We start from the raw sequence: 17,499 nt of genomic DNA on the forward strand, positions 1-17,499 counted from the left end.
CAAAATAACTTCAAGCCACCCATAAAATATCCCCAAGCAGTCAGCCAAGCGGTGCTGGGAGCTTGAGAAACGCAGGCGCTTTGGTGCATTTTCTCAACCACCTCGCAGCTTATTGCAAATTCAGAGATCTAAATCAGAGCAGTCAGCCTGTTCCCCCAGGTTTAGCTTGATCTGGGGCCAAGAAGACACTTAAATATCTGGCATGTGCAGGATCCCAGCAGCTTGTAGACAGCTGGTTATATGCAGGTGTGTGTGTGTGTACATATATACACATATATGCTGGTTTTAATGTATGTAGGCTTTCTTTCTTTCTTTCTTTCTTTTGCTTAAAATACTGCACATCACTTTGAGTTGCCATAGCAAAAAAGCAACTAACAAATTTAATTAATTAATTAATTAAAAATTTAATTAATTAATTAATTAATTAATTAATAATATAATAAAATAATTTGGATTTTTTTTTTACTTACTGATGCAATCACGAGCACAAATCACAAACGAATATACAACCAAAGGGAAATCTGGGAGCGGCAGGGCCGGGGGATACATTTGGCTATTACCATAAACGTGAATCAGTTTTCCTACCATCTGAAGATGAATTATTTTCCAAACTCTTCCCCGCAATGAGTCCAAGGTAAAGCTGGAATCTTAAACCCAAATCTAACTCATGAGCCTTCATCCATATTTGACCTTCCCTGAGTTCGTTAAATGTCTGGCAGAGGTTCATACAGCAGACAAGTTGAAAGCAGTAAGACATCTGCAAAGCAAATGAGCTTTTCTGGTTAGTGCATGCTTGCCTTACCAACCTGAGTTGAGTTTACGCCTCTGGTTGTGAATGTATCCTCAGCACAAAATATTATTTCGTGCTATGTCCCCCCCCCCCATGCAAATATCATCTACACCTGGCTGGGGGGGGGGGTTGATTGGGACCAATGTAGGAGAAAGCGTTAAAAGTCCCTTTTATTTATGCTGTAATCTGCACCATAGGGACCCGGGTGGCGCTGTGGGTTAAACCACAGAGCCTAAGACTTGCTGATCAGAAGGTCGGCAGTTCGAATCCCTGCGACGGGGTGAGCTCCCGTTGCTCAGTCCCTGCTTCTGCCAACCTAGCAGTTTGAAAGCACGCCAGTGCAAGTAGATAAATAGGTACCGCTCTGGCAGGAAGGTAAACGGCCTTTCTGTGCGTTGCTCTGGTTCACCAGAAGCAGCTTAGTCATGCTGGCCACATGACCCGGAAGCTGTACGCCGGCTCCCTCGGCCAATAAAGCGAGATGAGCGCCGCAACCCCAGAGTCGGTCACTACTGGACCTAAGGGTCAGGGGTCCCTTTATCTTTACCTTTAGTCTGTACCAGATTCCACACACACCCAAGGCATCCCTTTAATTTAAAAGCAGGTAGGGGCACCCAAACAATCATTGCTCCTTGTGTCATTAGTGTCATATCTCACAAGCTTGGCTGCAGACAAGAATGCCCATTACTGATCTCTTTGCAGGCATCAGAAATTTTGTAAAGTTCCTTTTTAAGACAGGGATTCCCCACTTACTTCATTGGCTTAAACAAGGCTTGCCCGTAATTCTGGAATGTCATTATCAGTTTGAGCTGGGTGCCTCCTGATTTCATTGCTGTAAAGGAAGGGGAAAGCAGAAGGGGAGAAAGAAAGAGAAAAATAGTTAAACCATGCCTGTACAGTTCAATAGACACCCAGCAAATTTTTAATACTGAAATGTCACAGTTAACCACCTGCAGCAAGAAAGAAGGGTTATTTATAGGGCAGTCAGCATCAAAAACACAGCAGTGCCATTTTTAACACTGGGAAGTTTTTTTAATGTGTGGTCTCCTTGAGAGCTGGATGAGCTTGTCAGTTTCGATTTCTCCCAGTTGCTCAGTTTTCAGTCTCAACTTCACCTGATTTCCACATCAGTTTGTGAATTATTAGTACTGTTATTTTAAAAAGCCCTCATGAAAATTCATCAGCCTTTTAGCACACATTCTCCTAGCACATGCAAGCAGACTTCCCTTGCAAGCATTTTAGCACATGATTTCCACAAATACATGCATTTCTGTGCATATAGTATGTGCATATTCCCCTAATATATGCAATATAAGCAAACTTCCCTTGCAAGCATTTTAGCACATGATTTCCACAAATACATGTATTTCTGTGCATATAATATATACATATTCCCCTAATACAGTGTTACCTCGGGTTACATATGCTTCAGGTTACATACGCTTCAGGTTACAGACTCCGCTAACCCAGAAATAGTACCTCGGGTTAAGAACTTTGCTTCAGGATGAGAACAGAAATCGTGCTCTGGCGGCGCGGCAGCAGCAGGAGGCCCCATTAGCTAAAGTGGTGCTTCAGGTTAAGAACAGTTTCATGTTAAGAACGGACCTCCGGAACGAATTAAGTACTTAACCCGAGGTACCACTGCATATGCAATATAAGCCAACTTCCCTTGCAAGCATTTTAGCACATGAGTTCCACAAATACATGCATTTCTGTGCATATAGTATATGCATGTTCCCCTAATATATGCATTCTTATTCTCTTTTGCTGTTGCTGGGAGAACTGGATTGCAAAATCTGGAAAAGGGGAAATTTGTAAGGCAATGTGCACTTTGGTCTCCATATTGGATAGGTTCACATTGAAGCAAGAAGTGAACCAATATTTATCCCCCATTCCTAGCTTCCCCTCAAGGCAAGGTTAAGAACAGAGGAATAGCCAGTTGAATTGTGCCATTGACCCATCTAGTCCAGCATCTTGTTCTCACAATAGTAAACCAGGACACAGAACAAGAGTACCCTTCCCATCCTATGTTTTCCAGCAACTGGTACTGTATTCAGAGCATTGCTGCCTCTAACTGAGGAGGTAGACCATAACCATCATGGCTGGCAGCCACTGGCAGCCCTTTCCTCCATGAATTTACAAAAGTAGGGCCACATCTTCAATTGCCACTTGGCAAGGACGTGTCAAGCAGTGTCTTCAGGAAGGAGGGTTATGCTAAGTAAAGTCCAGATCCAGGAGAATGTGGCTTGGCAAGGTATATTCCAAGCCAGACAAGTCTCATCAGGACCACGGATAGCTCCCAGTGGGTTCTTCTGCTGGCTCTATTGTAGGTAATGGGGGGAATGTTGCCTTAGCAAAGAGCTGTATCCATTGGAAGCCCCATGAAGGCTAGCGAGCATGTCTTCTGGAATTGGACCCACCTCCCTGGAGAAGCTTTGCTCCTCAAAGAACCATTGCCTGCTTCTGGAATCACTGGCTTCTACAAGACAGAGGTTAAAGGGGTAGTCCTCAGAGTCTGAAGAAGGCAAAGGGGGTGCTGTCCCTAAGCTGGGAGAGTACGGGAGATGCTGAAAATCCCCCCCCCAAAAAAAACCCCACACCAACCAACAGGGTTAAGCATCTTAATAATATTAATAAGAGCCTGTTGGATCAGGCCAAAAACCCATCTAGTGCAGCATCCTCTTCTCACTGTGGCTGACCATATGCATATGGGAAGCCCATAAGCAGAACCAACTCTCCCCACTTGTGATTCTCACCAACGGGTTTCCAGAGGCAAACTGCCTCCAGCAGTGAGGTTGAACATAGCTATGATGACTAATAGCCACTAGCCTCATCTCCCAATTTTTCTTCCTCATTTGGATTCTCTTTGGAGGCATTGCAGGCGGGGCTGGGTTCAGGGGTCGTAACACATATGCACAAACACACAAGTCATCACACCAGCAGCAGACAACATGTAACAAGCTGCACCTTAGCTTTTAAAAGCACTATCTTCAAAGCTGAATCTGTTAGGCAGCTTAGTGTGTGCAATTTCGTCCTTTCTTTAAATAAATAAAATAAAAACCCCCTTCCTTCCACAGGTCAGATAACCCACATCTTTTGGAGAGCTGACAAAAAAATAATCCAGATTTATTTTTGGGGGTGTGCGTGCGTAAATAAATGTCACATTATTCTACTTCTGATCTGTTGTCCTTCAGTTTCTTTGGCCCTGTACGTTTTCTCTCCCTGAACCAATGATATTAGCTACACGTCCTTTTAATTACTCCTCTCGGTGCTCTGTTACTGATAGGTCACCAGCTTGTAATCTGTCCTTTTCCCTCCTCCTTTCTTTTCTGTGCTACAAAATGTTATGCAAATCCGGTCAGTTTAATTACTCTTCGGCTCCAGCAAAACAGTCCCTCCAGCCTCGCTGTTTTCTGCTGACCCTAGCCTTCTCTTGCATTACCGACCCATCCCACAGGAACAAATAAATAATTAGAAATTAAAGTGCATTAAGCAATTTGCACCGAATAGGCAGAGCAGGAACGCACAGGTTTCACATATTAGATTAAGTTGGTGGTGCTGAGTAGGCCAAAACTCGGAATGCATTTAAGGGGAGAAAAGCATGCTGTCATTTTAAAGAAAGCAAAACCTCATTTCCAGTCCTTGAAGCAGCTGCCTGAAGTCAGATCTGTTGCAAATGCACATCGCATTGTAACAAAATTTCGCCATACATTGTCAAGGCTGCTTGAGAACACACTGTGTGTCCTCATTTCAACTCTCTTCACTTGTTTATAAAACAAGTGGCACCTGAAACAAAATGTTGCTTGGTGGGCTACTTCTGTTCAGGGGTCCTTCTAGGTAGCCAGCCAGCCAGCCAGCAATCCCCTTTCCAGAATACTCCGTTCCCTTTCATCCTCCCTCTCTGGTTTTTCATGCCCCTCTTGATGATCAATCAGTCAGCTTTTCACAGCACAGTTCGAAAGCACATCAAAGTGCAAGTAGATAAATAGGTACTGCTCTGGCGGGAAGGTAAACGGCGTTTCCGTGCGCTGCTCTGGTTCGCCAGAAGCGGCTTAGTCATGCTGGCCACATGACCCGAAAGCTGTACACCAGCTCCCTCGGCCAATAAAGCAAGATGAGCGCTGCAACCCCAGAGTCGGCCACGACTGGATCTAATGGTCAGGGGTCCCTTTACCTTACCAATTCTCAGTTCCCATTTGCACTGAGGTTATTGGGGAGGGGTCACCCTAGGGTCTGCCAAAGGTTTTTTGAGTGCAAAATTTGGGGTTTATCCAAGCCTGCTTATGCGTCCCTATTGCCTTTGGATGATTCTGTGCTGGCTTTATCAATATCCAAACTCAAAGAATGAGTCTGCTGCTGGTGTATGAAGATTATCAGCTTGTGGTACCATGCAGGTGGGCTTTTTCACTCATGGTGCCAGTGTTGCAGAATGCTCCCCCCCAAAAAAATCAAAGAATCATAGAACTGTAGAGGTGGAAGGGACCCTGAGGATCATCTAGTCCAACCCCCCGCAATGCAGAAATATGCAGCTGCCCCTTATGGGGATTGGACCTGCAACCTTGCCATTATCAGCACCATGCTCTAACCAACTGAGCTATCCAGGGAGTAAATACAAGAGGCATTGTTAATGTTGGTATTCCACCTCATCCCGAAGGCACGCTTGTTTGGGCAAGCAGAACTTCTGGTTTTATTTTATTTTTATTTTTAATTTATTTATTAAATTTGTATGCTGCCCCTTCATCCACAGATTTCAGGGCAGTTCAGCTTTCTTCAAACCTTTTTAACTGCTATGCTTTTTAATTGTGGATTTCTTATGGTGTATTTTTACTATGTATTGATTTCACTGTTGTAAACTACTTAGAAGCCATTTTGGCAGTATATAAATTAATGAATAATAATAATAAGAAGAAGAATCATGCAGAGCAGGAGTGAGAAATCTTTTTTGGACTAATGACCACATTCGTTACTGGGCAATCTTTTAAGCGCTACGTGCCAGTGGCAAAATGAGCCAGTGGCAAAATGAGCAAATTTTGTACACTAGGGTAGTTTTTTACACACATGCATGAAACCCCCTCTAGCCTCCATCCAGAGCAGGGGTCAGCAAACTTTTTCAGCAGGGGGCTGGTCCACTGTCCCTCAGACCTTGTGGGGCACCGGACTATATTTTGTTTGGGGGAAGAACGAATTCCTATGCCCCACAAATAACCCAGAGATGCATTTTACATAAAAGTACACATTCTACTCATGTAAAAACACGCTGATTCCTGGACTGTCCATGGGCTGGATTGAGAAGGTGATTGGGCCGAATCCGGCCCCCGGACCTTAGTTTGCCTACCCATGATCCAGACAAGCAAAAGGAATTATCACTGCCAATATGACCATAGTGATTCATTTTTTGGCACTTACAGGCTCTTAACTATTCCTTGACTATGAAAACACTTGCAGAATCATCCATCCTACCAGGTCGATTTTGGACTTTCCCCAGCAAACACAACTGATACCTTGCGTAATCATCCACCCAGCAGCTTAGCATTTTCCTGGGGAGTTTGACAAAAGAACTAAAGCGCCCAGCCCCTGCCCAAACCTCCCGCCAGCAACAAAATACAAAACCATTAACCCAACTACAAATACATCAAGAAAAAGCCAAATATATAGCTGTAAGAACCTAAGCCATGAGAGATAAGCTCAGGTCAATGTCAGAAAGTCCTTTGGCATTTGGCCACACACAGCCTGATAAATGGGACGTGGGTGGCGCTGTGGTCTAAGCCACTGAGCCTCTTGGGCTTGCTGATTGGAAGTTCAGTGGTTTGAATCCCTGCAACGGGGTGAGCTCCCGTTGCTCTGTCCCAGCTCCTGCCAACCTAGCAGTTCGAAAGTACGCCAATGCAAGTAGATAAATAGGTACCGCTCTGGCGGGAAGGTAAACAGTGTTTCCATGCACTGCTCTGGTTTCAGTGTTCCATTGTGCCAGAAGCGGCTTAGTCATGCTGGCCACATGACCTGGAAAAACTGTAATTGGGCGAACGCCAGCTCCCTCAGCCTGTAAAGCAAGCTGACCGCCGCAACCCCCGAGTCGTCTGCGACTGGACTTAACTGTCAGGGGTCCTTTACCTTTTTTTACCTTTTTAGACTGATAAATACACACTCATTTTACATCATGCAATTGGGGGAGGAGGGGTTCCTTCCTACAAAGGGAGTTGACATATAGCAGGAGCAAGCGTCAAGCTGGAATTTATCCTTTTGGTAAATTAGTTGTGGCATTATACCCTTTGAAGTTTGACAAAGAGATTTTCAAACTCTAAGTGTTCCAATCATTTCCTAACAACTCTCTGCACCCTTAGAAAACTACAGTTCCCAGGATTGTGTGTATGTGTGTGTGTGTGTATTTGGAATATTTGCCCCATTCCAGCCCCGGGAAAAAAATCATGCAGGCTGACAGCATCCCCTAAAAAAACCTCAAAAAGGAAAAAAACCCTACAGGAAATAAGAAGAATCTGCGCAGACGTATTTTCAACTGAGCATTATGTATGGCAGGGGTAGCCAACGTGGTGCTCTCAAGCCGTTGTTCATGTTGGCTGCAGCTGGGGGTTGGAGGAATGGCACAACAACTGGAGGATGCTACATTGCCAATCCCTGACATTATGGTGCTCAGAGAACTGAGAAGTCCATAAAAGCCTGAAGCCTGCCAGGGTCTGTGTACGTCATCCAAATCGACTCAAATATATGCCCAGCCCACCCACACGTTCCCAACCACACTGAGTTTCATGTTCCTGTTTCCGGTCCTATTTTTATGAACGACACATGGCAATTTTGCTTTGCATTCCTGTGTCAGACCAGCCAACGTTCCCCCCCCTTCCTTTCCTTTTTCCCCCTTCTCTTTTACAAGAAAGCCACTCACGTTTCCAAGACTCTGTTTGCACATTTGGAGATGACAACTCGAGACTCTCGTTTCTGTCCAAACAACATTGTCATAAGGATTTACAGCAGGCAGAACTGTGTCAACAGTTTTCAAGGAAGCCACATAATGATGACACTAAGTCATTGCTGCCAGTAATAGCCTTGGAACGGCATGCTAACGAGGCCTCAAAATGGGAGGCCAATTTGGCTCTCACCAGAATTTCCAGCTCTCTTTAGCAGCAGAAAGACTACCAAGTTTTTTGTTTGTTTGCTTGTTTTGTTATAAGAAAAACTGCTCCCTTTCCCTTATGGGGTATTCCGGAGCCTGTACAGAGTCCTTAAGTGGGCTCCTTATCGGTAGGAGAAAATAACAGAGGCCAACCAGAGTAAATTGAAAAGCAAAGCGGCTAGTAAGCCTGATCTTTATTCAAGGAACTGTTGCAACAGGGTCTCCACTCACCACACACAGGAGGGAGGAGGACACTGAACAATGGTGAACAAGCCCTTATTTAGACTTTTGAAACTGCCCACCCTGTAGCTCAAGACCACTCACCTAAAACATCATGCATACATCACAGAAGGAGGCGGTCTACAGCAGAAATCCTTTCTGCCGGGATACCTGATAATGGTCACTGATTGCATTACCTGGGCAGTCTGGCCATTCTTTTGTGATGGTTAATACTTTAGTTTCTGAATCTAGGTCACATGCTCACCCTATTCATACACAAATACGATCTTAAGACAGGATTTGCAAGCAAAAAGACAATGGAAAGGCTTTCCCCATTTGGCTCCCTTACTGCAGAGGAATATTTGAGGTCATTGAGAGAGTCAAAATGGCCCCAGGATTGCTCTCCCATACTATTTCAGACACATGGTTCATATATTTAGATATAGTTGTTCTATATTTGAGACCCAGAAATTCTTATAACAGTTTACTTCTGCTTTCTGCCTTGCAAGAGTCTCATGTGCAGGAATGCAAAAAGGCCTTGTTTCCCTTTCAAACCCTGTATTTGTGGCACACACCACTTTTCCCCGTCTGCTGCAGTATCTCTTCCACCAGAAGATATCTGTCTGGTGGGGTGGGTGTAGCTTGGCCAAAGCAGCCCCCTGGGCCATATAAGAAAGCCTGTTTGCACCCAGGGGCTGGAGGTTCCACACCACCTTTTAGTTGGTCTTGATAAAAGTATGACTCCATTGAGACACTGGATTTCCCCACCCAACAGATCCACAAGGTCCTCTGAAAAGCCTCAAAAGGAATATAAAACCAGAGGTGTGATGTTTTTTTAAGTGTCCTCTAATCACAGTCATAATCGCCCTTTCCCCCAGAAGCCCTTAGGTATGTATGAATGCTGGAAGCAGAGATTTTATTTTCGTCATAGCCTTTACAACTCCCCAAGGTATATATCATTAACTCTGGCAAAGATTACCCAGAACGTTTACATAGTGTTGAAAGCACATTCAAATGCAAATGTTACATTTAATCTTTCAGCATCTGAAAAAAAAAACACACGCCAAAGAATGGAAAGCAAAGAGAGAGTTAAGTAATCTTATATAAAGATTAACAAACAAACAAAAAGACCAGCAATCACCTTGACCCCAAAGTCAAGGGAGAAGAGCACAGCCAATTTGAAAGAGTTAGAATTTCAGCTTACTTACTTTTACTTTCAGGTAAAAGAGGGGGGAAACTGGAAGAGTTTCAGGACTGCACTCAGGAAAGTGTTCCATGACTATTTGGCTGTCGATCAGACCTTTAATTATATTATCCTGCCCTGACCTCCTTCTCATGTCATCTTCCCTTTGGATCATCCACCTTTCCATTTCCCAAAAACTTTCTACCTTACTGGAACATTTTAGATGACAGCTTGTATGCTGGAGAATAATTTCATATTGCAAAGGATTCTGGGGGATCTTCTCAGAATCATGTTCCAGCACAGGATCCTAGGGCAGGACTCCAGTTCCCATCAGCCCCAGCCACTCTGGGCAATGGTCCTGAGATGATGGGAGTTGTAGTCCAACAGTATCCAGAAGGTAGCACATTGGCTATTCTGGATTTAGGCTTTCCTTAAGGTGGTCCTTAGGAGAGTTATTCAGCCTGGCCCCAACAGATGCAATAGTTACAGAAGAGGAGACATGCACAATTTTGTCCATTCAGCACCTATGGCGAGATGAAGCTAGGAGTGGAGACCCTTTGGCTCTCCAGATGTTGTTGGACTCCAACTCCCATCATTCCCATCCAGCATGGCCGATGGTCAGGGATGATGGGAATTGTTGTCCAGCAACCGCTGGAGGACCACTGGGTCCTCATCCCTGCTGTAGGGTCAAATCAATTAATTCTAGCTAGACCTTTGGGGCGGGTTCTTGCTCTGTAGCAGCTGACAGTGTGCCCCAGAAGATGTCCAACAGCTGCACATTGCAGGGGAAGAGCAGTTGTGTTCGATAAGACTAAGACATTTATACCATGCATCTGAAGCACTGCGATACCACTTTAAGCAGTCATGGCTTCCCCCAAAGACTTATGGGAGCAGTAGTTTGTTAAGGGTGCTGAGAGTTATCACGATACCCCTATTCACCTCCCAGAGCTACAATTCCCAGAGTTCCCTGTGAAGGAGAGATTGACTGTTGAGCCAATCTGGGGTGAGTGAAGTGACATTTGAAGTGAGTGGTGCTGAGAGCTTCACACTTAATACTCATAATTTCAATGTCACACCCACATGCTCTAGACTGGAGATGAAAAGTCGCAGTCAAAAGGGGAACCTTGCCTAAGAGGACATCTCATGGTCACGGGGTGGGCTTACATTGCTCAACCCCCCTCTCTCAGAGGCCTTTTTCCATAGCCCCAGTTATTTTTGTTATTTTTTTTATTTCCTAAAAAAATTCTACGCCGCTTAATTGTACAAGCAAAACAAAACCCAAGCAGTTAACCAAAAAAAGCAACAAAATTATTGCTAAAAGCAGCTAAAAACAATTATTTAAATATCGTAAAAAATATATAAATCAGTGATAAAACAAAAACAGATTAAAATAAAAGTCAACATATCTGGGTAGGCTTGTCTAACCAAAAATGTTTTTGTAGCAGGCGCAGAAAAGAGTACAGTGAAGGCACTTGCTTGACGTCAATAAACAGGGAGTTCCGAAGGGTCCTGCCACACTAAAAGATTGATTTCTTACAAAACCAGGAAAGGCATTATGTGGCACCTGTAACCAGTGCCAGTTCTGCTGTTCAAAGCAACAGAGTGGGTGTACATAGGGTAAGGTGATTTCGAAGGTCCCAAGTTGTTAAGGGCTTCATATACTAACTGTGGGGTGTGGGTTGCGCTGTGGGTTAAACCACAGAGCCTAGGACTTGCTGATCAGAAGGTCGGCGGTTCGAATCCGCTTGACAGGGTGAGCTCCCATTGCTCAGTCCCTGCTCCTGCCAACCTAGCAGTTTGAAAGCACGTCAAAGTGCAAGTAGATAAATAGGTACCGCTCCAGCGGGAAGGTAAACGGTGTTTCCGTGCGCTGCTCTGGTTCGCCAGAAGTGGCTTAGTCATGCTGGCCACATGACCCGGAAGCTGTATGCGGGCTCCCTCGGCCAATAAAGCGAGATGAGCGCTGCAACCCCAGAGTCGCCCACGACTGGACCTAATGGTCAGGGGTCCGTTTACCTTTATACTAACTGTAGCACATTGAACTTGGTGCGCTAGCAATTCAGCAGCCAGTGCAGATCTCAGAGCACAGGTGTTATATTCTGACAAGGTCTCCCTCCTGCCAGCAATCGTGCTGCAGCATTCTGCACTAACTGCAGCTTGTGGATCAAGTGCAAGAGAAGTTGCACAGTTTAGTTACATCCTTCCCCTATTAGCCACCTCCACACTGCAGCACACGATCCGGCCCTTTCCTTGCACCCCGTGTCCATGCAAAGGAAGCCACAAAGTCCCCAACACCAACCCAGCTCCCTTCCCCAAACAGTGCTTGCCCAGCCTCCTCTACTATCGCATCTCCAGAGAAAGCAATCCTGCTGATGTATCTCATTCCATTACCAAACCGCAATAAACCTGCCTGGACAAGAAATCTCCTTCCCTGTCGTTTAACCTTACTGATTGCCTGGGTTGGGTAACAGGCTGTTACTTCACAGCCGTCCTAAAAGTCAGACTTTCCCTTTATTCCTTTCGAAACTCGAGGCAGCTGCAAGATATCAAGGAAGCCAGTGGTTTATGGAACCTGCAGAGTCATCCTGCTCCACAGCCATCCTCAAATGGTCATGAGGTCCTCATCGGTGGGGGAGCTGCCAATCGTCCAAAAACAGCAGAGGCAGCACAGATGAACTTATCAAGCTGTCTTCTCTCGTGGTTAAAGGACAGCCCCGATCTGAAACACTGGAAGCTGCCCCTGGAACTGACTCCAACCACCAACTTCCAGACTATAGCTGTGCCTCTAATGCTAAGTAGGACCCATTTTTGTGCTCATCTATCTATACCTATCTGCAAATGAATAGCATGGGACAATCCTTTCCTGGCTGCCTTTCCTCCTCTGTTTCAACTCAATTTGCAGGTGTGGTAAACAAAAATTGCCCTTTTCCCTTATGGGGTATCCAAGAGCCTATATAGAGTCCTTACGTAGGTTCCCTATTGGTAGGAGAAAATAACAAGAGGCCAACCAGAGAATATTGAGAAGCAAAGCAGCTAGAAAACCTGGTTTTTATTGATCTGTTGCAACAGGGTCCTCACTCACCACACGAAGGAGGGAGGAGGAACCCAGAACAATGGTGCGCAAGGCCTTATATGGGTTTTTGAAATTGCCACCCTGTAGATCAAGACCACCCCCAGAAACATCATACATACATCACAGAAGGGGTGTAACCTAAGACCACCCCCCAGATACATCATACCTACATCACAGAAAAGGCGGTCTAAAACAGAAATTTGAATGTTGTTTTTCCTGTTTGCCAGGTTATCTGCTTGCCTTTCCTGATAAGTCTGTCACCCATTAAAATGCTGATTACTCAGTTCCTGAGACAATGGGAAGGCTCCCTGACCGCCCCTCTCTCTTTGCAACGAAAACGTTTGGTCAGTTTGGGAATCAAAATGGTTTCAGGTCGGTCTTCCTGTGCTGATCTATGTACAGTGGTGCCCCGCAAGATGAATGCCTTGCAAGACGGAAAACCCGCTAGACGAAAGGGTTTTCCATTTGGAGGTGCTTCGCAAAACGAATTTCCTATGGGCTTGCTTCGCAAGACGAAAATGTCTTGCGAGTTCCTGCGGGGTTTTTTTTCCTCCCCCCCCTTTTTCTAAGCCGCTAAGCTGCTTATCTGCTTATCCGATAAGCTGATAAGCCGCTAAAAACTGCTAATAGCGCTAATAGTGCTAATCTGCTAAGCCGTCAATGGGCTTGCTTCGCAAGACGAAAAAACCGCTAGACGAAGAGACTCACGGAACGGATTAATTTCGTCTTGCGAGGCACCACTGTACGTGCTTGGTTGATACACCTATGAGCATTACCATATATCAAGACCTCAAAATTCCTATCACACAGGCAAGGCACTGAATTCCCAGTAAATACCATTAAGAAACTCCAGAAGTGCCCTTCTGGAGCAGGAGGAAAGTCCGTCTAGTCAAGCATTCTGCCCCTGCAGTAGAAAACAAGATGCAGGAAGCCTGCAAGCAAGACATGGCCTTCTCTCCGTAGAATTACAGAATTGTAGTGTTCAGCAGCAACCAGCTATCTCTGATACTAGATGTCCCATATATGCATTTCAACTTTGTAGCTATTGCTAGCTTTATCCTCCATGTGTTTGTCTAATCCCCTTTCAAAGTTGTTGCAAGTTGTGCCGCAACCACTACGTCTCCAGATACAAAACATCACTGTTTCACGATACACCATGGTTGGGAGAACTCTTATTCCTATCATGGAATCACAGAATTGTAGAGCTGGAAGGGACCCTGTGGGTCATCTATTCCAACCCCTTGAAATGCAGGAATCTCAGCTAAAACATCCATGACAGATGGGCACCCAACCTCTGCTTAAAACCCTCCAGTGAAGAAGAGTTCACCACCTCCAGAGGGAGACCATTCCACTGTCAAACAGCTCTTACTGTCAGAAAGTTCTTCCTGATGTTTAGTCAGAATCTCATTTCTTGTAACTTAAATTCATTGGTTTGTGTCCTACCCTCCAGAGCAGGAGAAACAAAATTGTGGTGTCCAGAATTGGACACAGTACTCCAGATGTGGTTAGACCAAGGCAGAATATAGTGCCACTCTTACTTCACTTGACCCGGACACTATACTTCTGTTGATCACGTAGTTACCGTTTCCAGAGTGGTTTAACTAACATCAGTCCCTCTTCCTGGGGAATTCTGGGAACTGTAACTCTGAAGGGAATAGGGGTCTTCTAACAACTCTCAGCACCATTCACAAACTACAGTCCCCATGAACCTTTGTTGAGGAAGCCATGGCTGCTTAAGGTGGTAGGATACTGCTTTAAATCTTTAGTGTAGATGGGGCCTTTAAAGTTCAGGTGCCAGAGTAAGGCACTGTATTAGATAACTCTAGATATCTCGAGAAAGGATACCAAACAATGGGGGAAGTCAGTAGGTCTAGCTCAGTCATGTCTTTGACTTGGCATGTGATTTATTTTTTCCCATCACCAGAATATCATTTACTTTTTTTTTAATCTGCTGACAGATGGAAACACTAGCTTTTTGTTTTTTCTTCCATTTCCAAGCCAATGACCAATTCATCAGTCACAGATAGAAATAGATTTTGTTCTTTATGGGGCAAACAGTGTGTGGGATGTCCCATCCCACCCCCAATTTAAAATAAGCAGCAACAAATTGCAATTCTGTTATTCCCAGGCAAAATAATTCTTGCACAGGGAAATCTAGCATTTCAAGGAATGGAGAGTTAGGGTGGTAGTTCAGAGTGTTGGCATTAGATGAGCCATTGGCCTGATCCAAGAAGACTTTTCTTAGGCTCTTATGAGTAACAGAGCAGGAAGACTGTTGCCTTTGTGCCCTGCCTGTGCTGTGGTATTCCTGCAGCAATTGGACTGGCCAGGGTGCTGGACAAGATGGGCCCCTTTCTGACTTATTCAGAGTCAGAACATGAACTTTGACCCTCAAGCTGCATCTCTAAGTCAGTGGGGCTGACCTCTGGGTAAATACACATAGGATCTCACACACAGCCAAATATTTAACTGAAGGCAACTTTCTCTGGGCTGAACTCTGAACTCATTTTCATTTCACCAGTGCCCAGATTACTTATCGGTCCCACTCGCTAATTGCTTCCATAACTGCATGCACCTCTTTAATTACTTCGCCCACCCAAGCAAGACGCATTGTAGATTTCAGAAATGAACTGACTCGAGTTATGCACTCGTTTCTTCGGGCAGGGAAATAAAACAAACCACCTTGAGGCCTACCTTCTTCCCTAAGAAATCAAGCTCAAGCCTCCCGTTAATTTTAACTTGGGGAAGGAAAAAGCCCAATGTTATTAGCAAGTTGCATCTAACCATTCTACACCATGCCGCGTTTCTAATTAAACAACTCTTTGGCTCATGCAGGTGGCATTATTGCAGATGTAAATTTCAAATTGCACAAAGAAATGGCTAATTATGGTCATTTTTGAGTCTTGATTCAGATAATTATGTTTCTGAGCCTATGAGCTCAGAATGCTCACCTTTCCTAGAAAATGTACTGCCAGTGTTCAGTTCAAAATAATATTAAGGATCTAATTATCCTTTAAGAGCATAGCATGGAATGAATGGGGGAAGGGGCGATAACATAAAAAAAAGAAACATTAATGGGCCAAACTTTCAACTGCAGTTTCTCATTTCTCCAACCTTAAATTTGGTTCTGCACATTAGTTTGTGATTACTTTTTCTTTTAAGTCCACATGAAAAATCAGCAGCATTTGACTGCCAATTTCTCCAAATATACACCTATCTGTGTGCAATTTTGCCTAATATATACTTCCTCTTTTTGCAAAGCGATGTTTCCTAATATAATGGTGAAGGCTCAGCAGACATTTGGGCCTGGGGCATTTGTGAGCCACACAGATGTTGTTAAACTAGAACTCCCACCATCCCTACCTATTGACCATTGTTGGCTCAGGCTGATGGAACCCAACAGTGCTGGTTGCAACGAGGTCCTAATGCCTAGGACCAGAGAAAATGGAGGAGGTAGAGAAAGGATGTGCATTGCCTGGAGCTCCATAGAAAAGGAAAGGGGAATCTGTGGCCCTCCAGAGCTTGTTGTACTGCAATTCGCATTTGGTGTCTCCCATGCTGAAGGCATAGTGCAGTGTGGTGTAGTGGTTAAGAGCAGTGGACTCGTAATCTGGTGAACTGGGTTCAATTCCCCGCTCCTCCTCATGCAGCTGCTGGGTGACCTTGGGCTAGTCACACTTCTCTGAAGTCTCTCAGCCTCACTCACCTCACAGTGTGTTTGTTGTGGGGGAGGAAGGAAAAGGAGATTGTTGGCCACTTTGAGACTCCTTAGGGTAGTGATAAAGCGGGATATCAAATCCAAACTCTTCAAATCCAAACATGAATGCCCCCGTAGTTCTCTTATAATGGTGATGGTGCTCCCCATGGATTGAAAGGATGAGCAGACATTTGAGCCTGGTCCAAGTTTCTCTGGCCCAAGGATTAGAACCTTGTTGCACTGTTGGATTCCATTAAGGTAAAGGCAAAGAAGTCCTAGATGGTTAAGTCCAGTCAAAGGTGACTGTGGGGTTGCGGCACTCATCTCACTTTCAGGCCAAGGGAGCCGGCGTTTGTCCACAGGCAGCTTTCCGGGCCATGTGGCCAGCATGACTAAACAGTTTCTGGCACAACGGAACACCGTGACGGAAACCAGAGTGCACAGAAATGCTGTTTACCTTCCCGCTGCAGAGGTACTTATTTATCTACTTGCACTGGTATGCTTTTGAACTGCTAGGTTGGCAGGAGCTGGGACAGAGCAACAGGAGCTCACTCTGTCATGGGGATTCGAGCCACTGACCTTCTGATTGGCAAGCCCATGGACAATAGTTAGGGATGGTGGGAGTTCTAGTTCATCAATATCTGTGTGACTTCCAGGTGTCCCATCCTTGCCCCACACAAATCAAAGTAGTGTATGTCTGGGGTATTCCATATACGGTAGTTCAACCAGTTTTACTGTCATGGGGGCCCTTCCCCATTGCAGGACTCCTTGGGATTGTAGTTCTGTGAATGGAATTATCAAATAACTACCCACAAAACTACAATTCTCAGGGTTCTCTAGGGGGCAGGGGAAGTCACCGCAGTACAACCAGGTTAACTTTCGTCTGACCACCTTCAGATTGTCACAGTCATTTTAAAGCACCAGCATCTCATGATTAGCGACCACCCTGTAGGGATGGAGGATAAACATGGTTCAATTAGACTTATGATGCAAACTTCTCTAATTCTCTAATTTGCACTTTTTGGAACAGTATGCAAGCCAAAACACAGCTATCCCTGCAAATTCACACTTCTCCCAATTTTGCAATGCCATTCTCCAGCTAAATGCATACAGCTAAATGCATACATTCTCCAGCTAAATGCATTAGGGAAAAGTGTGCATTAAAATAGGTATTTCTGTATAACTTTGAAAACTAGATAAATAGATAAGATAATGAATATGTTAGTGAAAGCTATACATACAGTGCATTGTATCAGGGGAAATAGCTTGCAAAAATGGGCTTTCACTAAAAAGCAAAGGCATTTTCATGAGGGGATTTTTTTTTATTAAAAAAATGAATAAATTGCAAACTGATTGATATGGGGAGGACTGAAGAGAAGACTGGGAAGCTGAGAAATGCAGAGAAACTGAA

The 17,499-nt window shown here is 44.7% G+C and overlaps 1 protein-coding gene across 1 annotated transcript in view; it reads right to left on the reverse strand.

Moving 5' to 3' along the window:
• Window positions 1–17,499, reverse strand: part of FAM20C (FAM20C golgi associated secretory pathway kinase) — a 99,091-nt gene that overhangs the window by 54,231 nt on the left and 27,361 nt on the right. Inside the window, exon 3 of the mRNA XM_079953816.1 lies at window positions 1,544–1,622. Within this exon, the coding sequence (XP_079809942.1) occupies window positions 1,544–1,622 (79 nt within the window). The remainder of the gene's footprint in view (window positions 1–1,543; window positions 1,623–17,499) is intronic.

This window comes from Podarcis cretensis (assembly GCF_951804945.1).
Source record: "Podarcis cretensis genome assembly, chromosome: 14".
Classification (NCBI taxonomy): Eukaryota; Metazoa; Chordata; class Lepidosauria; order Squamata; family Lacertidae; genus Podarcis; species Podarcis cretensis.